Consider the following 27,948-nt stretch of genomic DNA (forward strand, 5'->3'; position numbering starts at 1 on the left):
GCCGGAGCAGAGCAGCTGGAGCCCGGGAGGGGAAGTGCCCAGCCGGTATTTTTCCCGGACATGTTCGGCTTTTTGGCAATTCCCCCCGATGGGGGTTTGATTACCAAAAAGCTGGACATGTCCGGGAAAAACCGGACGTATGGTAACCCTAACTTAGGTGTAGTTGTTGTTTTTCAATAGGGAAACTTCATCACAATTGCGTACATGCTGTATTCAATGGAATTTTAGAACCGGCTGTTTTTAGCTGAGATACATACTATTGTAGTTCCATTCTAATTACCATGGACAGTCATTTGCAATAAAGATTTGTGCCTTTAAAGCCTCACATTCAAAATTCATATTAAAAACAATGAACTAGGCTCACATCTGCTCTTCACTTTATTTTGGCATGGATATTTTTCATTTTTCTTTATGTTTAATGTCAAGCCAGCCATTTAAAATCTGTAATTGCCCACAAAGCTGATTGGCTAATCCTCTAAACCATCTGTGGAAGGTTTGCAGTTTGACCTGATATTTCTCCAGAATTAAAGTGCATGGGAACGTTGTAAAGATTCCAGTGTTTTCGGTCTGTGCAAACATATTATTTTCTTTGGGATGTGACCTTTTCTTGTCCTAAACTGATTTTTCACATTTGACCTTTCCTTTTCGAGTCTGATCACTTGTTCTGTGTATGATGTCTTGAATCCACTTACTCTAAACTACTGCCTTGTTTTGGAGGTTATATAAAATCATTCAGAACAACATACACAGTGTTTCATATTTAAAATAGATTAGTTTATAATTTTTTTCCTATTTGAGACGCAATATGTTAATATAATTGCCATGTTCTTTTGATAACAACATGCTTGTCAATGATTAGTTTGAGTGTACAGTGATCCTCATTAGAGCTTCTGCAGTCATCGTATTATGTGCTATTAGTACTATAGAGTCAGAAAGCTAGATTCAGTCCTGGTGTTAGTGGATGTTTGCACTCAGACTGAATTTAGCTCTAAGGTAGGGTTACCATATTTCAGCGAGCAAAAAAGAGGACGGGAGGAGCCCCGCCCTAGCCCCGCCCCTGCCCCTCCCACTTCCCGCCCCCCCTGACCTCCCAACCCTCCCCCCGTTCCTTGTCCCCTGACTACCCCCTCCTGGGACCCCTGCCCCTAACTGCCCCCCAGGACTATCTAAGCCTCCCTGCCTCTTGTCCCCTGACTGCCCCAACCTTTATCCACACCCCCACCCCCAGACAGACCCCTGGGACTCCCACGCCCCATCCAACCACTCCCCACCCCCTGACAGCCCCCCCCAGAACTCCCAACCCATCTAAACCCCTCTGCTCCCTGTCCCCTGACTGCTCCGATCCCTCTCCCCACCCCTGCCCCCTGACAGCTCCCCCCCAGAACTCCCAGCCCCCTACCCCCCCCCGCTCCTTGTCCCCTGACTGCCCCCTCCTGGGACCCCTGCTCCTAACTGCCCTCCAGAACCCCACCCCCTACCTAAGACTCCCTGTTCCTTGTCCCCTAACTGCCCCCTCCTAAGACCCCCCCCAACTGCCCACCAGGACCCTACCCCCTACCTGTACCCTGACTGCCCAAAACTTTCTCCACTCCCCCCAAAAAGCCCCCCCCCGTTTCTTGACTGCCCCCTCCAGAACCTCCCTGCCCCTTCTCCTGCCCCCCCTTACCCTGCTGCTCAGAACAGGGTGTTGGGCTCTGTGCGAGCCGGACACGTGGCTGAGCTCCCCAGCACAACAAAACCCGGTCCCTGGCCCTGCACAACAAAACCCGGTCCCTGGTCCGGACCGGGTTGCAGGGGAGAGCTGCCCTTGTATCAGCACAAAGTGCTCTCGCTCCCGTTTTGCTACCCTGCATGGCAGAAACCGCTCCCAGTTGCAAAAGGGGAGGGCTGCACTTTGTGCTGAGACACTTGCTCAGAATGCAGGGTGGAGCTCCTCTCCAGCTGCTCCGGAGTCCAGCCCGGGACTTTCCTGCAGCCCTCCCAGCCGCTCGCTCTGCTGTGCCGGACATTGTGAGTGCTTTACAAATTCCCCCCGGACGCTATTTTTAGCACAAAAAGGAGGACATGTCCGGGTAAATCTGGACGAATGGTAACCCTATCTAAGGATTTAGAATAGAGGTTCAGTGTATGTGTGAGAGAGAGAGAGCGTGCGTGCGTGTGCAGCTGAGTTTATGTAACAGCATTGCTACTGAGTTTGTGAGCTGCTAGTGTAGCTGGGGAAAGAAGCTGCTTGTTTTAATTCTCCTTCCACATGGCAGAATGACAACATCATGAAAGCAGAGGCTATTGTTTCCCCTGTGAAATTTGAGCATCATTTTATACAATATTATTGTGCTTGGAAATATCCCCCTGACGCAGGTCTGTAAGAGTGTCCACATGTGTGATATTGAGTAAGGTGGCTAGAAAGACAAGGTTGCAGATAATACATGGCTCTCACTTCACACAGTGGTACACTTATTAGTTCCCCATTCAAATGGGGATGCAATTCACAACCATATTTTTTTTATATTTATATGAGTGGGGTTTACAAAACCCATTTGCAGATTCAACACAACATTTGGAATAATTGTGGTAAAAGCTGCAAAAATGTATTTGTCCCCAAATCTGTGGAACACTAATGCAGTATCTCATGCTCAGTGTACTCTGTAGATCTGGTTGGGTTCAGGGAATTTCACAGAATAAAATGTCCATGGAAAATTTAAACTTTTAAGTGAAAAAATGAAAAGTGAAAAATTTTGTCTGAATGTCAAATTGAAAATGTCACTGATGTCTCATGGGAGTTGTCGTTTGGGTGCCTCATGTCTACATTCTCTTCCATGAGCCAGGCTACCTGGTTGGATTACATCGCCCATGATGCACCACAATTTTCCCATTTGCAGAACCGGGCATCATCGTAGTCCCAGGTCATGGTGCATCATGGGAGATGCAGTCTAGCTGGGGAATCCAACTCGTAGAAAAAACTAGAGACACAAGGCCCCAAAACTACAACTCCCATTACTGCCATGGCAGTATGCTCAAACCTAAAATTGTATGTTTTTGGGGTTAGTTTTTTCTATGAAGAGTTGAAATTTTCAATGGAAGCAGATGGTATTTGTGGAAAATTTTGTTTAATTGAAAACCCAATTTTCCTTGGTAAATAAGTTTTGATAGAAAATTTTCAGCCAGCCCTAATACTCTGGTATACTTTTATTTTTTTTATTTTTTTCAATAAGTTTAGTTGTATTGTGGGTGTGATACTTTGTAGTTAATTTTCAGTGACTCAGGCTCAGCTTTCCTTTTCCTATTTTGGATGACCACACTAAAAAGGGGTGAGCATTTAAATGATCTGAACTCAATTTTGAAGACCCGTTAGATTTAATGGTGGCAGTCACCAATTGTTGATGTTATATTGCTTCTGTCTGAAGAGCAAACAGAATTGCAGTTCCCTCATATGGGATCTCTTCGATGGATGCTGCAAATAGAACATTCTCACCATGTTGTGTTGTTTAATAATTCCTGTTAAGATGCCTGGAGGAAACTGAGTAAATTGTATTTAAACAAACAGCAAATACAAAACAGAAAATAGGAGGTGTATGAAAAGCTGCTAACTTTTAAATAGGGAACAGTGCAAGTCAGTAAAACCAATGGGGCAGCTTGAGAGAGCCACAGATTTCAGTAAAGGAAAAAAAAATAGTGTAGAATCCCTTGTTCCCTAATACTTTTAAATTAATGGGACACTCCAATTATTACCTTTTTTTTTCTTTTTGTTAATTAACTATCACTGGGGAATTTGGATAACCCCAACTCAGCAAAAAGGTACAAATTCCCCAGTGATGATTTAAAAAAAAAAAAAAAGCCCAGAGTAAAGGCAGCGTCTGATGCAATCTTTGTTAATTCTGACTTTTTGGACTTGTACTTACTACCATATTTATGAATGCCTCCAAACATTTGGTCCTCTCCTGCCATTCTCTGTAGCTATATTTGGCAATTAAATGATATTTGGTAAAAGAAAGAAAGAGCAATCAGCCCAATCTTAATCTGACCTTTTATTTCTCTGAATTCCTTTTCTTAGGGCCGTGTTTCCCAAACTTGGGACACCACTTGTGTAGGAAAAGCCCCTGACGGGACGGTTTGTTTACCTGCCACGTCTGCAGGTCCAGCCGATCGCAGCTCCCACTGGCCACGGTTCGCTGCTCCAGGCCAATGGGAGCCGCTGGAAGTGGTGCGGGCCGAGGGACATACTGGCCGCCGCTTCCAGCAGCTCCCATTGACCTGGAGCAGCGAACCGCGGCTAGTGGGAGCTGCGATCGGCCGAACCTGCGGACGCGGCAGGTAAACAAATGGGCCCATCCCGTCAGGGGCTTTCCCTACACAAGCGGCGTCCCAAGTTTGGGAAACACTGTCTTAGGGGATATGTGCACCAGTGTAACCACATCAATGTAGATGTAGTTAGTTGGTTATGTGAGGCGTTTGCATGGGTGTGGCAACATCAGTGTAATTACAGCCATGTAAATTTCCCTACTCTAGACAAGCCCCTTACATTTTGTTACTTTAGTCTTTCCTCCTTAGCATCTTTTTTCCAGATACACTCACTGCCCTCCCTTCCTTTACCTACCCTCTCCCCCAGCAGGTTGTGATTCTTTAACAAATACCTACAACCTGATTTTGCTGATGGGGCCTGTAGACTCTTGGAAACATGAGACTTCCTAATATAGTTTTTCAGAGCAGGAAAGCTGCTTAGTTAGTAGGTATTAAGTGAGAAGAAGATGCAGGTTAATAGGGAAGGTTTGCAAGGGTAACAGGGAAATAGGTATTAAGAGGAGCAGTTAGGGATGGAGGACGATGTGAGGGTATGTCTACACTACGAAATTACTCCGATTTTACAGAAGTTGATTTTTGGGAACAGATTGTATAAAGTCAAGTGCACGCGTCCACACTAAGCACATTTATTCGGCGGTGTGCGTCCATGGAACCGTGGCACGCGTCGACTTTCGGAGCGGTGCACTGTGGTAGCTATCCCACAGTTCCTGCAGTCCTCACTGCCCATTGGAATTCTGGGTTGAGCTCCCAATGCCTGATGGGGCCAAAAATTTGTCGCAGGTGGTTATGGGTAAATGTCATCAGTCAACCCCCCTCCGTGAAAGCAACGGCAGACAATTATTTCGCGCCCTTTTCCCTGGATTGCCCGAGCAAACGCCATAGCACGGCAAGCATGGAGCCCATTTAACCTTTTTTCACTGTCACCGTATGTCTACTGGATGCTGCTGACAGACGCGGTACTACAGTGCTACACAGCAGCAGCTGCAGTTCCTTGCCTTTGCAAGTTAGCAAAGATGGTTACAAGCCATACTGTACTGTCTGCTGCTTTGCAAGTTGGCAAAGACGGTTATCAGTCATAATGTACCATCTGCTGCTGTCATGGGTGCTCCTGGCCAGCCTCTGTGAGGTCAGTAGGGGGTGCCTAGACAACAGGGGCAGCTCTAGGCACCAGCTAAACAAGCTGGTGCCTAGGGTGGCAAAATGTATGGGGCGGCAAAATGCTGGGGGGGGAAGTGGCCGCTGCCCGCAGGAGAGTGGCGCGAACAAGCCGAGGAGCGGCCCGTCCTCTGCAGCCGGGGCAGGACCGCGCTACCGGCGCCTGCCTGAGGGGGGGGCTGCCCGGGCCACTTCCCGCTGCCTGCGGGAGAGCGGCGTGAGCAAGCCGAGGAGCGGCCCGTCCTCTGCAGCCGGGGCAGGTCCGCACTACCGGCTCCGCCTGGGGGGTGGGCGCTGACAGCGGCTTCAGAGGACGGGCTGCTCCTCAGCTTATTCGCGCCGCTCTCCCGCGGGCAGCGGCCCCCCGCCAGGCGGGAGCCGGTAGCGCGGCCCTGCTCCGGCTGCAGAAGACGGGGGAACATGGCGCCCGGGCGGTCCGCTCCTCCTCGGCTTGTCCCTGCCTCTGCCTCCTTCTCCTCCTCCTCCCATGTTCCTGGCAGGGGAGGGGAGAGGGGAGCGGAGCGGCAGCCCGGGCTGAGCCCAGCTCGTGCCAGAGCCAAGGCGAAGCCCAAGGATGAACAGGGTTGGGATCCAGCAGCAGCCCCAATCCCTGGCCCTGGGAGCGGCGGTGACCAGAGATGACTCCACCTCAGGCCAGATCTGCAGCAAGGTAAGAGTCGGGCCAGATGGGAGGGTCCCCAGGACCTCTGGGGAGCTTCTGCCTGCTGAAGCCCCAGAGGCTGCTGCCTCCCTCCCCAGCCCCTCACAGCACTCCAGTGCCTGGAGTCTCCTTCTGCCTTCCCTCCTGCAGGGGGCGAGCGACCTGGCAGAGAGGAGCAGCATCTGCCCAGCAAGCCCAGCACCTCTTCCTTGGTTCCTCCAGCCCCAGAGCTCTCTCCATTGCATGCCCCTCGGGCTCCCAGCCGGGTGGCCTCAGCGCTGGGAAAATGCCAGCAGGGCTGGGTCCAGTGTGTATCCAAGCTCGTGGGGAGCTCTCTCGCCCCAGTGACTAGCACCTTATCTACAGCAAGTACAGTAGTGCAATAGGAGTGTGACGTGAAAAATATCATGTCATGTTGTGACACGGTCACTCAAATCACGATTACGTGTGTGTACTGTGCTGCCCTATCGGCGCCATTCGCGCGAATTTCCATTTCGCGTTGGTGCCAGTGGTTATAGGGCTAAAATGCAGGGATGAAAACGACTTTCTGGTGCTGCTTACCGGCAACAAAGAGAGAAACGGCAAAAAGAATTAGAAAAACTATCTCGTACTTCAAAAAAGTATTTTAAAAAAGTCGACAATCAAGGAGAAAGCTCTAAGCAATGCACTGAAGGTGATTATTCATCAACTGATGAAGACCGATCCAACCAAAGATTACCTTTATCAACTGATAAAGATGAACAACAATCTGACCAAAGATTATCTTCAATAACTGATAAAGATGAACAATCACAATCCATCCAAAGATTTACTACTTCAGCTGAAGAGTCCAGAAATGAAAAACTGTTATCCAAATCTAAAACTGAAGAACAATTATTCTTCTTCGAGAGATGTCCCTGTGGGTGCTCCACTACAGGTGTTGGTGCGTCCCTGCGCCTTCGCCCGGAGATTTTTGCAGCAGTACTCATAGCGGCCACGCATGCTCAGAATCTGCCCCCCCGCTGTGACTCTAGGGTAATAGAACGCATGCGTGGCCGGTCTCCTCAGTTCCTTCTCAACCGTCCCCGGCCTGAGATGGAGCTCAGCAGACTCATTAGAGAATCCTTCACTATTGCCTTAATTATCCTTTAGAAACCAGTTTTTTCTGTCAGTTTTCTCTGTTAAAATAGTTACTTACCCAGTTTATCTTAGGAAAAATTTTTTTTTTTTTTTTTTTTTTTTTTTTGTCAGCCGCGGCTATGCCGGGCTCCACCGGTTTCAAGCGCTGTGCTATTTGTAAGGAAGCTATCCCGTCATCGGACGGGCACTCAAAGTGTATAAAATGTTTGGGGGAAGCTCACATTCCCCAAAAATGTGCCCACTGCTGTAAACTCAGCTCCAGGGCACGGAAAGACAGGGAGCTTAAACTCAAACTGCTCCTGCTTCAAAAATCTATCGGGTCAGTTTCAGACCCAGGCATTGAAGCCGGCTCCGCTACCCGACACAGCCCCCCCCCCCCTCAAAAAAGCTCAAGAAGTCTACGAAAAAGGGGCACCTTTCCTCACCGAGCAAGACTATGAGGCATAAAGTTTCTCCAGGCAGATCAACGATCTCTCTGCCTGTGATTCCTCGCCTCAGCAATTTTCACGAGCCAGGCTCCTCTGGAACAGCGCAAAAGCCGCCTGAGGCTTCAGCGCCGCCGAGAAGCTCCGGTGCCGAGGCATCAGGCTTCCAGTTGCCTGCCTCAGGGACGGCACCGTTCGGCACTGCGAATGAGACGGTGCCGACATTCTACAGCACGCCTCACCCGAGGCAGCCCGACATTTCTCGCCCGGCACTGACCGCGGCACCGACGCCTGCGGGGCATTCTGACACACAGATCACAGCCAGAAGCCCCGATCGCAGGAATGCTCTTGTGCAGCAGCCTCTGTCGGCTCAGCTTTCATCTCCCGCAGGAGCTGCTTTCACTCATTTTACCCAGACAGCTGATCTGCTAGTATCACCTACCTTGCAGTCTCCGCTCATGAATGCATATTCTGTTTCGATGCCTGAGTCAGGATCTGAGCAGTTTTCCTCCAGTGAGGAGGAAGCAGATCCACAGGGAGTTTTTTCCCCATATCATGACTCCCAGCCCCGGACCCAGAGCAATAAGGGCTATGGAAATACTACCTCATCCCACTCTCAGGACCCTGCCCCTTGGGGGATGAACCCCTGGATGGCACCACCTATGCCCTACCCGCCACCATGGCAATACTGGACACCATGGACATCATACCCTCGGGAACACATGCCCCGTGGCCATTCGACCAGGCGCAACACTGATCCAGTGCCGTCTCCTAATGCATATGCTAGTGACACGAGACGCCTGGCAACACAGCCACGTTCCCAGGATAAACCTAGCCCTTCTCCTGGTCCAACAGATCCGGAGTTAGCACCGGAGGAAGCATTACTTCCCCTTCCTCCCACTCCCTCTGATGAATATACAAAATTCCAGGACCTCTTTAAGAGAGTTGCTAGTGACCTGAACATTAACTTGGAAGTGGTTCCCGAACAACAGCATGAGCTAACGAACATCCTACAGCCCCCTTCTTCCTCCAGAGTGGCACTTCCAATTAACGCAGCCCTTTTAGAACCCGCTAAGTCCATCTGGCAGACTCCAGCGACAAGCCTACCTACCTGCAAGCAAGCGGACAAGAAGTATTTTATTTCTCCAAAGGACTTTGAATTCCTTTTTACCCACCCAGCACCAAACTCATTGGTAGTGGACGCTGCGAACCAGAGGGCCAGACAACAGTATTCTCATTCTGCCCCACCTAACAAGGATAGCAAACGACTGGACCTGTTTGGTCGCAAGGTCTATGCATCCTCCACCCTCCAATTTCGCATAGCTAATTATACTGCAGTCCTGGCAAAATACGACCATAAAAACTATAATAAGTTAATGGACTTTATTGATGACATTCCAGAACAAAGAAAACAACAGTTCAGAGCTATAGTTTCTGAGGGCCAAGCCATTTCACACACCGCTCTCCAAGCAGCCCTCGATGTAGCCAACACAGCGGCAAGATCTACCGCTACAGCGATAGTCATGCGACAGGGCTCATGGCTCTCCTCTTCCTTTTTTCCTCACGAAGTTCAGAACACAATTGAAGATCTTCCCTTCGACGGTGACAAACTCTTTGCTGCTAACACGAATGAAGTGCTTCATTCAATGAAAGACTCCAGAACAACCCTCCGGTCTTTAGGTCTCCAGACACCTACGGCAAGAAGACGACAATATCGATACCAACCATACCACCGGCCACGTTATCCCGCATTTACACAACCTTCCCATAGACCGCAGGAACAGCAACAGCCGCAACGTCCACGACCAAGATTCCAGCGACGTCGCCCAAACTCTACAGGGGCGCCTCAACCCCCACCAGCTAAGAGGCAGATTTGAAAACTTGGTCGAGGGTTTAGAAAGCAATGCCCTCACTTCAGCCGGCACACCAATCTTTGGACACCGCCTACGACCTTTTTTCCAACAATGGAGGAAGATTACCTCCGACAAGTGGGTCTTAGAGGTAGTTACAATTGGATACGTCATCCCCTTCCTCTCCTTACCTCCCACCCACCCACCCTCCCCGTCCCTCTTCAGGGACCCTTCTCACGAGCAGCTACCCCTCCAAGAGGTGCAACATCTCCTTCATCTGGGAGCAGTAGAAATCGTGCCAGAGCGACACAGAGGGAAGGGTTTTTACTCCCATTATTTCTTAACGGAGAAGAAAAATGGGGGATGGCGACCAATCCTCGATCTCAGGCGGCTCAACAGATTCATCAAAAAGCAAAAGTTCAAGTTGGTGACCCTCAATACCATAATCCCAGCGCTGGAGCAGGGCGACTGGTTTTCTGCCCTCGACCTACAAGATGCCTATTTCCACGTCACTATACATCCGGCCCACAGACGTTTCCTCCGATTTACCCTTGGTTCCACACATTTCCAATACAGGGTACTCCCCTTCGGACTATCTACAGCCCCCCGTGCTTTTTCCAAACTTCTAGCTGTAGTCACTGCTCACCTCAGGAGACAAGGGGTAATAATATTTCCGTACCTCGACGATTGCCTCCTCAAAGCTTCAACATTCGACGAGGCGCTCCGGTTCACACGACTCACAGTCGAGTGCTTTCTTTCTCTCGGCCTACAAATAAACAGAGACAAATCCACATTACGCCCCACCCAGCACCTTCAGTTCATAGGCGCAGACCTCGACTCTCGGACCGGGCTAGCATCGCTCCCACCCGATCGCTACAATTCCATAAAACAACTGACCACAACTATTCGCAACAGCCCTTAGGTAACTGCCCGAGACTGCCTGCAACTACTAGGTCACATGGCCTCGTGCACTTTTGTCGTCCAGAATGCACGCCTACACATGAGGTGCTTCCAAGCGTGGCTGGCAACGGTTTACAAACCGAATATGCATTCTTTAAACAAGACTCTCTCCCTGCCTACTCCAGTCAAAGACTCGCTACGTTGGTGGACCGTCCACTCCAACCTTTGTTCTGGAGTCCCGTTTCTTCAACAGGCTCCATCACGCATTCTGACCACCGATGCATCTATGACAGGGTGGGGTGCACATATGTCTCATCACACAGTACAGGGACTATGGTCACCAACCGAGACCTCCCTGCACATAAATGTACTAGAACTTCGAGCCATTCGCAACGCGTGCCGTCACTTCCTGCCACTAATCAAACATCATCACGTACGCATAATGACGGACAACATTGCTTGCATGTTTTACGTAAACAGGCAGGGCGGAGCTCGTTCCCATTCGCTGTGCACAGAGGCTATGAAGCTCTGGAATTGGTGCATTGTGAACAACATCCGGGTATCAGCTGCTTATCTTCCCGGAATCATGAACACCACAGCGGACGAACTGAGCAGACGCTTCCCATGGGACCACGAGTGGGAGATAGACGAGAAAACCATTCACAACGTATTCAGCATCTGGGGTTACCCAACAATAGACCTCTTTGCAACTGCAAAGAACAAGAAATGTCTCAATTTCTGCTCCAGAGCAGGACTGGGCAAACATTCCCTGGGGGACGCATTCATGATCTCATGGCACCGAAACCTATTCTATGCGTTTCCCCCGATACCAGTTCTCAACAGGGTTCTGATAAAAATACGACCAGATCGAGCCAAGGTGATCCTCATTGCCCCATCGTGGCCCAGACAACCATGGTTTCCCTTCCTCACCAGAATGTCAATCCAACCACCAATCTCCCTGCCGCTTATTCGAACCTTCTATCTCAGCAGCACGGTCGTTTTCTCCACCCCAACCTGTCCATGCTTCACCTCAAGGCCTGGTTCCTACGTGGTTCTCCCAGCGCGAATTAGATTGCTCCGAACAAGTTCAGGAGGTGCTCCTACATAGCAGAACGCAAGCTACTCGCAAGACCTATCTTCAAAAGTGGAAACGATTCACACATTGGTGTTCTGCCAAACATCTTTCTCCTACCTCGGTACCTCTTCCGTTTATATTGGACTATCTCTTGGGCCTTAAGCGATCCGGCCTTTCTTTCAGCTCCATCAGGGTCCATTTAGCTGCTATTACGACTTTCCACGACAAAATTGATGATACGTCTGTCTTTGCTCACGCTACTACGAAGCGTTTCCTCAAGGGCCTACAAACCTTATATCCAGACATTAAACAACCGACCACCCCCTGGGACCTTCATCTGGTACTGTCTGCCCTAACTCAGCAACCCTTCGAACCCCTAGCCACGTGCTCCCTTTTACACCTCTCCATGAAAACAGCGTTTCTAGTGGCAATTACTTCTGCCAGACGGGCAGGAGAAATAGCAGCTCTCATGGCTCATCCACCATATACGATATTTTTTAAAGACAAGGTTACCCTCAGATTGCATCCCAAATTTCTTCCAAAGGTTCACTCATCATTCCATATTAATGAACCCATACACCTCCCGACTTTTTTCCCGAAACCACATGCAAACTCCTTTGAAGCCTCAATGCATACACTAGATGTTCGCAGAGCCTTGTCATTCTATTTGGATAGAACCAAACCCTTTAGAACCTCCTCTAAACTTTTTGTCTCTGTTGCAGAGCGCTCCAAGGGCATGCCTATTTCTACCCAGAGACTCTCGAACTGGATCTCCCAGTGTATCCGACTGTGCTATCAGATGAAAGGGGTTGCACCTCCAGATGGCATTAGAACACACTCCACTAGATCTCTGGCTGCCTCCATCGCGTTCTTACGCAAAGTCCCCTTGGCTGACATTTGTAAAGCAGCCACCTGGTCATCTGACCATACTTTTGTTAAACACTATGCCCTTATTCAAGGCCCTTTATCTGACATACGCTTGGGCAGGGCGGTACTCTCGACGGCGTTCCTGCCAGATCCGAAGTCCCTACCTCCTTAAGATACACTGCTTTTAAGTCACCTGTAGTGGAGCACCCACAGGGACATCTCTCGAAGAAGAAGAGGAGGTTACTCACCCTGTGCAGTAACTGACGTTCTTCGAGATGAGTGTCCCTGTGGGTGCTCCACTACCCACCCTCCTCCCCTCTACTTCGGAGTTGGGGGGCCTCCGTGGTAGAGAAGGAACTGAGGAGACCGGCCACGCATGCGTTCTATTACCCTAGAGTCACAGCGGGGGGGCAGATTCTGAGCATGCGTGGCCGCTATGAGTACTGCTGCAAAAATCTCCGGGCGAAGGCGCAGGGACGCACCAACACCTGTAGTGGAGCACCCACAGGGACACTCATCTCGAAGAACGTCAGTTACTGCACAGGGTGAGTAACCTCCTCTTGGAAGGTGGAGAGACTGACATAGGATCGGATGCAAGTACATGGCCGACAATAATTACTGATACAATGCGAATTATTATTGTGAAAAAAGGTCCTTCAAAACTAGATCCTACATTTGAATATCCATTTAATGAGTCAAATCATCGATTTATGCCATACAGTATGAAGAAAAAAATGAAAAATGGGGAACAAATTAATAGATCGTGGTTAGTGTATTCACAGACCAAAGATGTAGTTTTTTGTTTTTGCTGCAAACTGTTCTGTAACTCGGACATTTTTCTGGCAACTGCAGGTTTTAATGACTGGCAAAATTTGCATCAGCATTTGAAAGAACATGAAACATCAAAAAATCATTTACACTCATTGACAAATTGGATTGAGCTGTCAAACAGATTACGTACCAGTACAACAATCGCTGTGGTACAGCAACGTCAACTAAATTCAGAAATTCTACGTTGGCAAGCAGTGTTGGAACATTTACTGGCAATCATTAATTTCCTAGCCGAACGGTGCCTCGCATTCCGTGGAGCCTCGGATATTTTATATGAGAATAACTATGGAAATTTCTTAAAATTGGTTGAGTTATTGGCAAAATTTGATAATGTTATGGCTGAGCATGTACGAAGAGTGAAAGATGGAGAGATTCACACCCATTATTTGGGTAAAAATACACAAAATGAGATAATAAAATTAATTTCTAATGGAGTGCGTAATGAAATTTTATCGAATTTGAAACATGCCAAATATTATTCAGTTATAGTTGATTGTACTCAAGATCTGAGCAAAACCGAGCAAATGTCAATAGTTTTACGATTTCTGAAAATTGATGAAAATGCAGAAGTGAAAATTTGTGAACACTTTCTAGAATTTATACCAGTGAATGAAACTACTGGGAAAGCCCTCACAGATGTAATTCTACAGAGATTGGAACACTATGAAAATATGCGCGGCCAAGGGTACGATAACGGCTCAAACATACGAGGACGACATGCAGGTGTACAGCAAAGAATATTGAATTTAAACAATCGAGCTTTTTTCATTCCTTGCCATGCGCATTCGCTCAATCTGGTTGTCAGTGATGCCGCCAAATCATCTAAAGATGCCGTTTTATATTTTACCACAGTGCAAGCAATTTACAACTTTTTTAGTGCTTCCACACACTGTTGGGCAGTCTTGAAGAAGCATCTTGAACAAAAACTCACACTTAAACCTCTGAGTCAAACTAGATGGGAAAGCAGGATAGAAGCTATTAGACCATTCCGATATTCATCAGGAGAGATTTACGATGCACTATTCGAAATAAGCCAGGACTTGTCGTCTGATCCTTCATTTCGACATGAAGCTGAAACATTGGCTCAGAAAATGATGCAGTTTCAATTTTCATGTTGCACGGTTATTTGGCACAATATTCGAAATCAAATTAATTTGACCAGCAAAGTTATGCAGAACATAACCATAGACATATCCGAGGCAAAGATGATTTTGAATAAAATGCTGGAATATTTAAAAAAATACCGTTCAGATGAAGGATTTGAAGAAACTGTCAAAGAAGCAACAACAATAGCAGAGGATCTTGATTTTGAACCAACGTTGGCACCTCAAAAATTCATTCGTCCTCGGGGAAAAAAACAAGACAGTTTTGTTATGAGGCTCATGATGATCCTATTCTCGATCCAAACGAAAGGTTTAAGGTTGAATGTTTCTATTGTATTTTGGATGTAGCTATAACTTCCATTGAAGAAAGATTTTGTCAGTTGCATGGTCATTGTGAAACTTTCGAATTTTTATACGATATTGGAAATATTAAAAATCAGTTTTCCAAAGAAGACCTCATGAAGCAGTGCCAAGACCTACATTTAGCGCTCAGTACTGATAACACTGCTGACATTGATGCAGTAGAATTGTATGATGAATTAATAGCTTTATCTGAGCTAATAAGTCCTAAAACTTCTCCTCTAAAAGTATTAGAATTTATAGCAAGAAATGATTTTTTCACTCCAAACACTGCTATAGCATTACGCATTCTTTTAACGTTACCAGTATCAGTGGCTTCTGGTGAGCGCAGTGTCTCAAAACTGAAATTACTAAAAAATTATTTGAGGTCCACCATGTCTCAAAATCGTATGTCAGGACTGGCATTAATTTCAATTGAAAGTACTATTGCAAAAAATTTAGATTTCACTGACTTATTAAGACTACGCAAGTATAAAAACCAGAAAAATTCAGTTCATATAAATTCTTTTAATTTATGAGAAACTGGAAGACACTAAAGTTTTTCATTACAGTGTATAGTTGAACTCGAATTGTTTGTTGTTGTGTTTTTGTTAAAATTAAATATTAAAATTACACTAGTAGGAAATTGTTCTATTTCACTAACTACAAATTCTCTGTTTTCATTTTTTTTTTAAATTTTAAACAGTCAAAACAAAACTGCAAAGTGCAAACGTGTAAAAGCCAAAAAAAAGCGCGGGGGGGGGGGCAGCCAAAAATTTTTTTGCTTGGGGCAGCAAAAAACCTAGAGCCGGCCCTGCTAGACAAAAATGGGAATGACTCCCCAGGTCATTCTCTTCTTTAAGTTTGGTCTAATGGAGATTCAGTGCTGCCTAGAATATCAGGGAAGCCTGCTAAAGAACCACAGATGCAAGTGGCCGCTCTGGGTCAGAGCCCCAGACATCCCACAGAAATGATGAGCTGCATGCCATTCTAGGGGGTGCCCGTACAACAATCCCACCCATTGCTTCCCTCCTCCCCCACCCCTCCCGGGCTATCTTGGCAGTTATCCCCCCATTTGTGTGATGAAGTAATAAAGAATGTATGAATTTGAAACAACACTGACTTTATTGCCTCTGCAAGCAAAGATCAAAGGGGGGAGGGGAGGGCGGTTGGCTTACAGGGAAGTAGAGTGACCATTTCGATGTCGATTTCAGTGCTACTCCCCTTGTCGTGGAGGAGTACAGAAATCGATTTTAAGAGCCCTTTATGTTGACAAAAATGGCTTCGTTGTGTGGACGGGTGCAGGGTTAATTCGATTTAACGCTGCTAAACTCGTAGTGTAGACCAGGCCTGAGGGTGAAATTAGGAAGGGAGAGGAACTGAATGATATGTAGGGAGCAGGCATGAGGCCAGGCAAATCACCGCCCTGTACTTTAAGTGGGGGGGAGGGGTGGTTGTCTGGCTGGCCTGGAGAGGAGGGCAATGCTTTCTGGCTTGGGGGAGGAGGGGAGACGTAAAACCACTAGAAAAGCAGTCAGCGTGGTGGATGACTCACCACCTAGGAATGAGGGGTTTAAAAAAGTCAGCCTTCCCCATATCACTCAAAACAGGCTGGGCAGCACCCACCCTGCCTCCCTATATAGGTCAAAAATATGTCGGGTGATTAGCTATATCTGCTGTGGGTGTCACGCTAGCCGCCCCGTTAAGGGGGGCTGGGAAGGAAGTTTTCCCTTACCACCATATTGGCCAGGTGCAGTGGAGGGGGGTTTCGCCTTCCTCACAGCAGGTTCAGGTGGACTCTTTTTGTGCATAGCATGACAGGCGGTAGGCCATATGTCACAACTCTTTATTCGTAGTGGATTTTCAGTGTAGGTACTCCATAAATTAAGGCACAAAAGAATGGATAAATGGCTTGGAAAAGGAATTGAGGAGAGGTGCTTGGTAATTGAGCTAGCTGAGGGCAGTTGTGGACTCCTCTGATTGGTACAGCAGGGAGCCAACCCCCCATCATTATAGTCCACCTTAACCCCTCCTACGAGTGGGCGTGGTTGGTAAGGTCCCAGCAAGGGAATTGCTGGAGGGATCTGGATGAAAAGAGGGGGGAGCGGGTGGAAGGCCTCCCACCCCTTCACCCCCCGGAATTGGCTGGAATTGAAGGTACTACTTCCACTGGAAGTGGATCTATTGGAGGGACATGAACGGAAAGGTGGTGGTTGTTGGTTTGGGGTGGGGTGGAGTATGTGCTGGTGCTGAAAAAAGCACTCCCCCCCCCCCTTCCCCCAGTGAATTGTGGGGGTTTTCACCTGCACTGCACATTTTATCGCCAGGTTAGTCCCAGACATCTTATAATAAAGTTGCGGCCTGATTAAACCCATATCTAATGTCTCCTGTCATTCTTTCGGCATAGCCAGACAAATGGTCATGGGAAGAAAACAAAGCAAATAGAAATGCAAGCAAACAAACTAAATAACAATACAGGAAACTAAAAAGGGCGCCATGTTAGCGTCTTTAATTTAAATAAAAATAATTCCAGCAGTAAATAGCTCTTTGCTTTTACTGAAGAACTTGCTAGCTGATTTGAAGGTACTCTGGATTTCCGTGCTGTAACAGAGAGCAGAATTTGACCCAGTAAATTATTGCTGCCTCCGTGTGTGTCTGTGCATGCTGTTCCAGACATGGATTTTTATCTCCCAGTATGATAACCCGCTTACTCTGCAGCCAGCATTAAGTCTGTTTTGTAAATTTATCAGCAAGGTCAAAAAGAATGAGAGATGTAGCTGACCCTCTCGACCCACTCCCCCCCTTAACTGGATCAGTCTGCACCACTCTGTTGGGAAATTATCTAAGTCTTCTCTGAACGGAGATATCACTGTGAAAAGGCTGCATCCAGCATTGGTACCATTTAGATTCATATAGTATTAGAAGATACAGGAGTGTAGCAGTAATGCACTTCGTGGTATGAAACATATTTTAAGTAGCAACACTGTCAGGGAATGGATTTGCTACACTGAATAAAGGGACAGACAGAGGTCTATACACCTACATTCATTTACACACACGTATCAGTCTGTTAAAGTACATATTTTTGAAAAGCAAGTTTAGTGCAGGAAGGTAGGGAGAGACTAACTAAAGGGCTGGTATTTTTGTCTGATATGTTGATAAGTAGTCATTTTTGGGATATCGATTAATCGCAGTTAACTCATGCGATTAAAAAAATTAATCATCATTTAAAAAATTGTGATTAATCGCAGTTTTAATCACACTGTTAAACAATAGAATACCAATTTAAATGTATTTAATATTTTGGATGTTTTTCAACATTTTTATATATATATTGTATTCTGCATAGTAATGGAAATAAAAGTGTATATTTTTTTTTATTACAAATATTTGCACTGCAAAAAAGATAAACAAAAGAAATAGTAAGAAATCCGGTGGCACCTTAAAGACTAACAAATGCATCTGAAGAAGTGGGTTTTTTACTCACAAAAGCTTATGCCCAAATAAATCTGTTAGTCTTTAAAGTGCCACCGGACTCCTCATTGTTTCTGTGGATACAGACTAACACGGCTATCCCTCTGATAAAAGAAATAGTATTTTTCAATTCACCTCATACAAGTACTGTAGTGCAAGCTCTTTGTCATGAAAGTGCAACTTACAAATGTAGATTTTTATTTTTATTTTTATTTTTTTGGTTACATAACTGCACTCAAAAACAAAACAGTGTAAAACTTCAGAGCCTACAAGTAAACTCAGTCCTACTTCTTGTTCAGCCAATTGCTAAGACAAACAGGATTGTTTACATTTACTGGAGATAATGCTGCCCTCTTCTTATTTACAATGTCACTATAAAGTGAGAACAGGCATTTGCATGGCACTTTTGTAGCTGGCATTACAAGATATTTACGTGCCATATATGTTAAACATTCGTATGCCCCCTGATGCTTCAGCAACCATTCCAGAGGACATGCTTCCATGCTGATGATGCTCGTTTTAAAAAAAAAAAAAAAAAAAAAAAAAAGCATTAGTTAAATTTGTGACTGAACTCCTTGGGGGAGAATTGTATGTCTCCTGTTCTGTTTTACCAGCATTCTGCCATATATGTTGTAACAGTTATGTTATAGCAGTCATGTTATAGCATCTCAGATGATGACCCAGCACATGTTGTTCATTTTAAGAACACTTTCACTGCAGATTTGACAAAACGCAAAGAAGGTACCAATATGAGATTTCTAAAGATAGCTACAGCGCTCAACCCAAGGTTTAAGAATCTGAAGTGCCTTCCAAAATCTGAGAGGGATGAGGTGTGGAGCATGCTTTCAGAAGTCTTAAAAGAGCAACATTTCAATGCAGAAACTACAGAACCCGAACCCCCAAAAAAGAAAATCAACCTTCTGCTGGTGGCATCTGACTGAGATAATGAAAATGAACATGCATCTGTCCAGCTCTTTGGATTGTTATTGAGCAGAACCTATCATCAGCATGGAGACATGGCCCTTGGAATGGTGGTTGAAGCATTCATGGACATATGAATCTTTATCGCTTCTGGCACCTAAACACCTTGTGACACCGGCTAAACAACAGTGCCATGAGAATGCCTGTTCTCACTTTCAGGTGACATTGTAAACAAGAAGTGGGCAGCATTATCTCCTGCAAATGTAAACAAACTTGTTTGTCTAAGCGATTGGCTGAACAAGAAATAGGACTGTGAGGACCTTCAGAGTCTGAAGTTCTACATTGTTTCATTTTGGAATGCAGGGTTATTTTTGTACATAATTCTACATTTGTAAATTCAACTTTCGTGATAAAGAGATTGCACTACAGTACTTGTATTAGATGAATTGAAAAATACTATTTCTTTTGTTTTTTTACAGTGCAAATACTCGTAATCAAAAATAAATAATAATATAAAATGAGCACTGTACACTTTGTATTCTATGTTGTAATTGAAATCAATATGTTTGAAAATGTAGAAAACATCCAAAAATATTTAAATAAATGGTATTCTATTATTGATTAACAGTGCGATTAATCACGCGATTATTATTTTTTAATCGCTTGACAGTCCTGGTTAACAATACTCAAATTAGAGTGTTTCCTAATTTAGGTAAAATCTTCAAATTTTCTGGAAATATATTCCTGTTAATGCTGAAGGTCCAGAAATTTGAAGATTTTATCTAAATTAGGAAACACTCTAATTTGCATATTTGAATATGCATTAATTCATTTATATCAATAACAAGTGTCCTAATGATCTGAACTTCAATCTGACCTGGCTGCAGCATGGAATGAGTTTTAGCAATACAGAAATTGTCAGATTTAATGTCTGATCAGTGGTCAGTCCATCCAATATAGTGTCCCGTTTCTGACAATGACCAGTACCAGATGCTTCAGAAGAAGGTGCAAGACACTCTGTAGAAACAATTATGAAACAACTTGCTGTTTGCCTGGGCTGGGAGGTGACTCTAGCTGCTTCCTGTCATCAGCTGAGGAATACTCTGGCTCGGGGTGACCAACCTGTGGCTCCGGAGCCACATGCGGCTCTTCAGAAGTTAGTATGCGGCTCCTTGTATAGGCACCGACTCCGGGGCTGGAGCAATAGGTGCCAACTTTCCAATGTGCCGGGGGGTGCTCACTGTTCAACCCCTGGCTCTGCCACAGGCCTTGACCCCACTCCACCCCTTCCTGCCCCCTCCCTTGAGCCTGCCATGCCCTCGCTTCCCCTCCGCTCCCTGAATCGCCTGCACACCATAAAACAGCTGATCGGGAGGTGTGGGGAGAGAAGGGGAAGTCTTGATCGACGGGGCTGCCAGTGAGTAGGAGGCGCTGGGAGCAGGCGGGGTGCGGGGGAGAGCTGATGATGGGGCTGCTGACATATTACTGTGGCTGTTTGGCAATGTACATTGGTAAATTCTGTCTCAATTCTCAGGCTCAGGTTGGCCACCCCTGCTCTGGCTTCTCCTTGCCTCATCCTTGATAGTTAGGGGGCTCTGACAGCCCCTTCCTGCCATTTCCAGGCCCCTGGCTCCACCTGCCACTCACTGGCTACTTTTCTCAGGTTCTTGTGGCCAAGATGAGATGGCTAGGGTACTGCCCAGTATTGCATTAGCCATAGCTCTAAGTCTGTGGTGACGGGCGGTATTGCCAACAGCAAATGTTTAAAAATACTGATTTAGACCCGCTAAAAATCATGAGATTGGCTTAAAATTATCAGTTTTTAAAATAAATTTGGGGGTTTTATTTGCCATCTGACTATTGATCCCTCAGGTGCACTCAGGTCACAGTTTCAATTTTTTTCTCAGTGACCACAATGGGTAGGAACTTTTTGTTTTAAACAGATGCTGAGGTTCTAATGTACTCACATACCTACAGAAGCTGGAGCTTAAGTAAAACATCAAATATTGCAAGATTAGCAATGGAAATACAAGAGTTGGCAACGCTGCAGTGGCTTGGGTGACCATGCTCTTTGCTGTGCCCCTGTGGTTAGAGTCCTCCTAGGTGGGACTCAGTAGTTAAACACGCGACGTGAAGTGTCCCTAACCAACGAGAGATGGTAGTTCTTGGTCAGGAGCAGTGCAGAAAGCAGCTAAAAATGGGGATCTCCCAGCCAATCTGGGAGATGTAAGGGGTGTGGAAATAGATCCTTGCTTCAGTGGTATAAAGCACAACCGCCAAAGCCCTACAATTTATCACCTGGCCCAGTGTGAACAAACTGGTAGATTTTTGCTATTTCCCATCATTTTGTGATGGCTCATGTGCTTTTAAAACACAAGGACACAGAAAAGGGGGGGCAGGCAAAGGGTAGAATGTACGTGGCTAGAATATTTAAAGAAAGAAACTACAATCTGGGAATTAAGATATGCTAATTTCAAAACACAGCCATTAGTATAATGTTCCATAAAGGTCACTCTATATACTACATATGGATGCATTCATTCCAGTCTTTGACTTCAGGAATCTCACCCAACTAGCTGTACCTGTTAAATGCCATGCATGTGTTTACATATATAATCACACTTTCATAGTTACTCTTCAAAGGGTTAGACACAGCCTGAGGAACCCAAAATGGTTATATGGAAAATAAATGATTATTCTCTTTCCAAATTCAACATACAGTTCTGGTTCTGATCCTTTCTGTGACCCTGTCTCTCTGGTTAACTTTTTATACTCGTGAGTAAACTGAGATATAGAGCCTTTAATTTTCGGTGCTTTCTGGATGGGAAATATCCTTTTCATTAATTTAATTGTTGTTGTTATTTAGTGCCTTTAATCCTGAAGGACTTTAAAGTGCTTCACAAGCCATATATATATAGCATCATTGAAATGCAGCCACTTCTAGGGAGGAGGGCCACATATCAGTAGACAGTCAATACCCAGCACACTTACCACTAATTTGTTCTGTTTACACAGGGGGGAAAAGTGTGGTGTTTTGTTTTGTTTTTTCAACTGAGTGACCCTCTCTCCCCCCAAATGCCTCTGTGCACAGCACTTAACACCTTTTATTGTTTGAGCTGGTCATGTTGTAGTCTGGGTTCAACTGGAAAAAACGCACCTTTTTGCTCGCATAGACAGGCCTATTGAGACCAGAATGACCTATGGTAGTTTTAAATACAATCTGTTGTGCAGCCCTAAACTTTTTATTATATTTGCCATCCTCAAGTTGTAGAATGTGAAATACAGTAATTACCATTCAAAAAGTCAGTGTTTGTCACCAGATAGCATAGAGATGATTTTAGTCCAGCAGTTCTCAAGCCTTCTCTTGGCTTTTTATTACAGGGATTTCACTTAGGGCTGGTCTACACTGGGGGGGGGATTGATCTAAGATACGCAACTTCAGTTACGCAAATAGCGTACTGAAGTCGAAGCATCTAAGATAAAATTACCTGGGATCCACACAGCGCGGGATCGACGGCCGCGGCTCCTCTGTCGACTGCGCTACCGCCGCTCACTCCGGTGGAGTTCCGGAGTCGACGGTGAGCGCATTCGGGGATCGATATATCGCGTTTTAACGAGACGCGATATATAGATCCCGGATAAATCAATTGCTACCCACCAATACAGCGGGTAGTGAAGATGTACCCTTAGGACTAGGTAGGCTGTTGCCTTAATGCCCTCTCTGAAGAGGCAGCAGTGCATGTAACATACTAGCTTTGTGTGTAACGTTGCCCTCTAGTGGCCGGCCTATGGAAGGTCCTGCTTCTTTTGTCCTTTCAGAGTTTTGAGTTTTTTGGATTCAAAGGACAAGAGTTCTAGTTCCGTTGGATTCAATAACTGTCTGTCTGCAGCACATGGATTCATTACATGTGGGCTCCCAAAGCGTACGCTTCCCTTCTCTCAGGATACCATCAGCTGTGCAGGTTGACAGGCCTATATTTCACTGCCCATTCCACTCATATAGCTTCTCTGAAGAAGATGGCAGTGTGAGCTACCCAAGCTCTTCCCTGTCTGTCCCCTGCATGTGGCTCCCCTGAAATTAGTGGAGCCAATCAACTTCCACAGTAGAGCAGCAGAAAAAATTACTCTGGGGTTTTTTGTTTGTTTTTCATTTCATTCTATCAGAAAAGGGTCCTGAGCTGTTCATGAAGGGAGAGGGCAAAAAGGACAAGAGATTTCCAGCCCCCACGGGACTTCTGGGGTGGGCTTGAGGTCTCATGGTATTTGGCAGTGGCACAACATTTGGAAACATGATTGGTGCCCTGTTCTCAGGTTTCCAGCAGCCAAAGAGAACCAGAGCACGTAGAGCACATGGATCACAGGCTGCAGTCTGGCAGTGACCAAAACCTGCTTGATTATGCGGGCATGTGACTGTCCACTTCAGGGCTGGGACCAAAACCTGGTGGGGAGGCAGGATGGGATAACAAACTTGTTGCAGTCACTTGTGTTGCTAGGTGTAATATATTATAGAGAATTTGTTCAGGAACAGTTCATTTATGTGAAAGTATAACCCCTGCAACATAGCCAGGATCATTGGAGACCTGTGGTGAGCTGCTGATTACGTGCTGTCACACAAGTTTAGGCTGCCTGAGCCAGCTTTTACTTACACACCCATTTTCCCCAGCCTCCCCCCCCCCCCCCCCAAGATTGTAACTAATGTTGGAGAAGAAAATACTTGGAACTTGTTCAGTGGAGTTGGTTCCTTTTTAAGTTTCCCCTTTTAGACATGCTTGACCTCAACCTTGGCCAGTTTCTGAAGACATGCAGTGGAAGAGAAGGGAGAATACCAATTTGGTTTAATTTGAGTGATACATAATATACATAAAGCAAAAGGCAGGTCAGAATAGATCCGGAGATATGACTGTATTAAGCCTTTGTGACGGGGCTGAACTTTCTTAACTTTTAACTCTGGTGGGTAAAGTTCCTTTTGCCTCACATACAGTGCTTCCTGTTGATGTAGGTACTGTGCTCTAGTCTAAATGAATAATGCTTCTGGGGGGTGGGGGGGAGTATTGATATGACACGAGAATAGCCCAGACACACAAGATGAGGTGCTGGATACTTCAGGTACAGTATGGGCCTTCTGTTCTGTGTTCTCTAACTCTGGAGCAGTGTGTAGGCGGTTGGATGAGAAAGAACAGACAAATCAACATTCCATTCACTGAACTCCCCAGCATGCCTAAGCTTCTTTCACTCAGCTAGTAAAAGGGGGGGAAATGAAACAAAAAGGAGCCACTGGTAGAGTGCCTGCTAATTAGTAAAACTGTGCTGCATTACAAAAAGCAAAAATAAATGAATACAGAGGATATACCAAAAAGTATATGTGAAGTTACAGCATCAGCAGAAATACATTTCAAAGCTCTTTAACCAATATGTATGTTCAGAAAAACTGACTGCCTTTTTGAGTACTTGCAAAAAGACTAGAACTTGTCATCCTGCTTGTGTTGCCAGTTTTTGTATAAAGAGTTCATTAACCCAAATGGACAGTCTGAGCAATTTCTGAGTTACAGCTTTATCAGAGTAATTTGCATATTTTTGTTATTGCTTACTAGAAAACAATTAGTGAATGGTCCTTTATAGAATAAGAGCCTCTTGTATAACTTGAATCAGGTTTGCAGTACTCCTTTTTTTCTTCTTCTTCTTCTGTGTTGATTTTTCTAGTATCATACAGCATGGTGTAGCTTTGTTGCTGATATGTCCTGTTACACCTGGAGAGTAATCTCCATTTAAAAAGCAATTGGCTTTGTTTCAATTTACAAATGAATTACTGCTTACCTCTATTTTTTGCCGGTAAAGCAAAAATATTGTAAAATAGCTATCTATACCCCTCTTTTCACTTTATCTACAAAAGAATTCACTTAACCTACACTGGATAATCCATTTTGTATTTCTGAGATGAATGTAAATATAATCCCATACACAATGTCGTGCTTAAATATTTTTGAAGTTACTAATGCAAAAGTCAATGGGATTTTGTATTGGAAATAAGTATCTGTGCTGATGGATTCCTTTGCAAGATTAGGGCCTAAATATCCAGGATCAAGAACCAAACCTTTTATCACAAAGCAGTCTTACGTTCCTGGTGGAAGTTTTGAATGAAACATAAGCAAAGGGCCAAAGATCAGATCAACTTAGGGGGTCACCCCTATGAGTTGAAGTGTTTAAAAATGTGTATGCTGCATACATGGTTAAGCTCACTTGAGTCAACTCTTTTCGGGATTGTTCTGTCACATGATTCTTCCATTCCACAACCTGCCACACCACATATAATGATAACAATGACACCATTCCTCACCATCTCCTCCTTCTCATTGCCATTTCCATGACTCCTCAATACACTAGTTTCTTCTCTCTACCGGTAGGCTTATGTCTCTGACTCTCTGTTCTTTTGTTAACTTGGGTTTCATTTTGAATGTTAATGAACCCCAATTCTTTATCAGTTGTACAAGGTTAGCTTTATTTAATTTACTTTTAAACTCTGTTTATTCATGTTTTCAAAATAGTATTAAAGTAAGCTTTCTGTTTATAGATTTTGAACTGTAACAAATTCATTGCATAGCCATATATAAACAGTAGGACAAATATTATACAAGTCATATGATCTATACAAAGCAAAGATTCAAATGCTGCAACCAAGCTCATTGCCAAAAAAAACTATGAATGCACAGTATAATACCATGTCATGTGAGAAAACATTGGATGTAGTTTTATTATAATTTTGTCTTTAATGCATTGGATTTTTTGTTTCTAAGCAAATATACAAAAAGCATCCTTTTGAAAACTTTAAGCACCCCGACATATGTTAATAAAACAAAACCCCAGCAGCTAAATTCCCAACACCACTGCCCTAACTAGTAAAATATATAACCTACAGCAACTCACTTATAGCTAAACAGATTAAAACTCCTCCTGAATACACAGAAACTTACTCCTCAAGGGCTCACATTGCTCTTGAGATCTATTAGGTTTTTTTATGGTAACTTTAAAAAATATTTAAGCATGAGATTACACTTACCTAGGGGCTTAAAATGGGACATATTGAAGTAAGAATATGAGTTGACAGACAAAAGGCTGTTGAAATATAGTAGATATTATTTGAAAATGTAATAATGCCTTCAAAAAGAGGACTCTCTTACCTACCTACATAGCTGGTAACTTTGGGTATTGTGGTTCATGGATCTGCGAGTAATACAAATGCACCTTTGTGGCCCACACAAATCTGACCTTTCATAGAATATTCCAGGTTGACACAGCCACAGTTTTGTATGGATGGTATCTTTGGTTTCAGAATTTAGTTGTGGGAGAAGAATTATTACTCTTTCAGCTCTAGGGATCTGGATGCAAACTGGCTTGTTATAGGTCACAGATGGATGGGAGTTTGGGCTTGCTCAGAATGCTGAGGTTCTCAAAATGGAGTTTATGGTCATAAAACAGGCAACTGTGCTTCTCTGAATCAAAACTTGCTCAAAAGCAAGTTTTCCGAGAGCATAGGTTGCATGTGTATTTTCTGAGGGTACAACTAATTTACTTTTAACTCGAATATGGATTTTGCTCCAAAATGCCAAAAACTTCAGTTGACAGTGTTCCTTTATCTATATGAATCAGAAAATATTTCCATCTTTAAAATTTTCATCCAGGATTACATGGACTGAGACCTGTTTTGGAAACAAATTGCATATTTTTACACTGTCTTTAAAAATGGAGGTTTTGTGTGTCACTGTTTCTGTTCTCCTTTTTACTAGAATGCTGCTGCCCTCGCCAGTGAAAGAAACACTGCAGAACAGATGCAAAGTAGCGCAGAAAATCGAGTGAAGGAGTTGGCTGAGCAAAATGAACAATTGAAGAGAACAATTAAAGAGCTAGAGGACAAAATTAAAGAACTCCATCAACAGATTGATAATATGAAAGGAGAAGAAGATACAATGAAGGAAAAAATAGAAAGATATGAGGTAAGTTACAAAACCAGACATGTAACTAGTGTGGTTTTCTTTCTGTTCATGATTGGATGGGTACAGTGCACAAAAATAAAAGATGAAAGATGAGATGAAGGCAGGCAAAGTCATTGTTGGTGCCGTAAAACCTGTGCAAAATCAGTGGGCTTGAAGGAGAGAGCAGGCTGGAGCTTCTTCTACAGGTACAGGGAGGCTGCTTCAGCTGATGTGACAGTATGAAAAATAACACTGAAGAGTAGGAGATGGGCACATTGGTGATGTGCCTGAGTGAGTTTAAGAGGAAATGGGAGGTTGTAGGCAGGAAGCAGTGCAATGTGGAGTCCTGGAGGTGTGGAAGAGGAGCTTGATGTAGAAGGCAAGAGGAAGCCAGTGAAAATGTTTTTAAGTGTTTGCAGTTTTATGTTTATGCTTGTGGATCTTCTGAAGGCAGATTAGAGAGAAAGCAACATCAGTATTCCTGAATCTATCAAACTTTTGTATTGTAGAAAGAAAAGCAACAATTAGAAGATGTCCTGGCACATGCTGCGGAAGAGGGAAAGGAACTGCTGTTGGTGAAAAAGTCTTTGGAAAGCAAGCTGGAGGATATGCAGGTAAGTACAACAACTTAGTCAGAATATTAAATGTCTTTGTTTGTTTTCTGCAGTGGTGACTTTCTCTGGTCATATTAAAATTCCCATTCTATTAAGGTTGGCCCTCACAGCACCATTCAGATCTTTCCTGTAAGCATAGCTTCATCTAACTAAGTTTGCCTTCTTTAAAAATAAAAATCTTTTTTTTTTAATTGAACAAAGTTGGAGGGAAATAAATCCTCAGCAAACGTGTCCAGTTTTTGACAAATCTGTTGTGTAATTTTAAATTATAGAATCCTAGAATAGAATCAGAGAATATCAGGGTTGGAAGGGATCTCAGGAAGTCATGTAGTCCAACCCCCTGCTCAA

The 27,948-nt window shown here is 44.6% G+C and overlaps 1 protein-coding gene across 4 annotated transcripts in view; it reads left to right on the top strand.

Moving 5' to 3' along the window:
- The window catches only part of CGNL1 (cingulin like 1), a 137,309-nt gene that overhangs the window by 64,878 nt on the left and 44,483 nt on the right, over window positions 1-27,948 (top strand). For all 4 annotated transcript variants that reach the window (XM_054041490.1, XM_054041492.1, XM_054041493.1 and 1 more), the window contains exons 9-10: window positions 26,801-27,007; window positions 27,496-27,600. In XM_054041490.1, coding sequence (XP_053897465.1) covers window positions 26,801-27,007; window positions 27,496-27,600 — 312 coding nt within the window. The remainder of the gene's footprint in view (window positions 1-26,800; window positions 27,008-27,495; window positions 27,601-27,948) is intronic.

This window comes from Malaclemys terrapin, chromosome 10 (assembly GCF_027887155.1).
Source record: "Malaclemys terrapin pileata isolate rMalTer1 chromosome 10, rMalTer1.hap1, whole genome shotgun sequence".
Lineage (NCBI taxonomy): Eukaryota > Metazoa > Chordata > Testudines > Emydidae > Malaclemys > Malaclemys terrapin.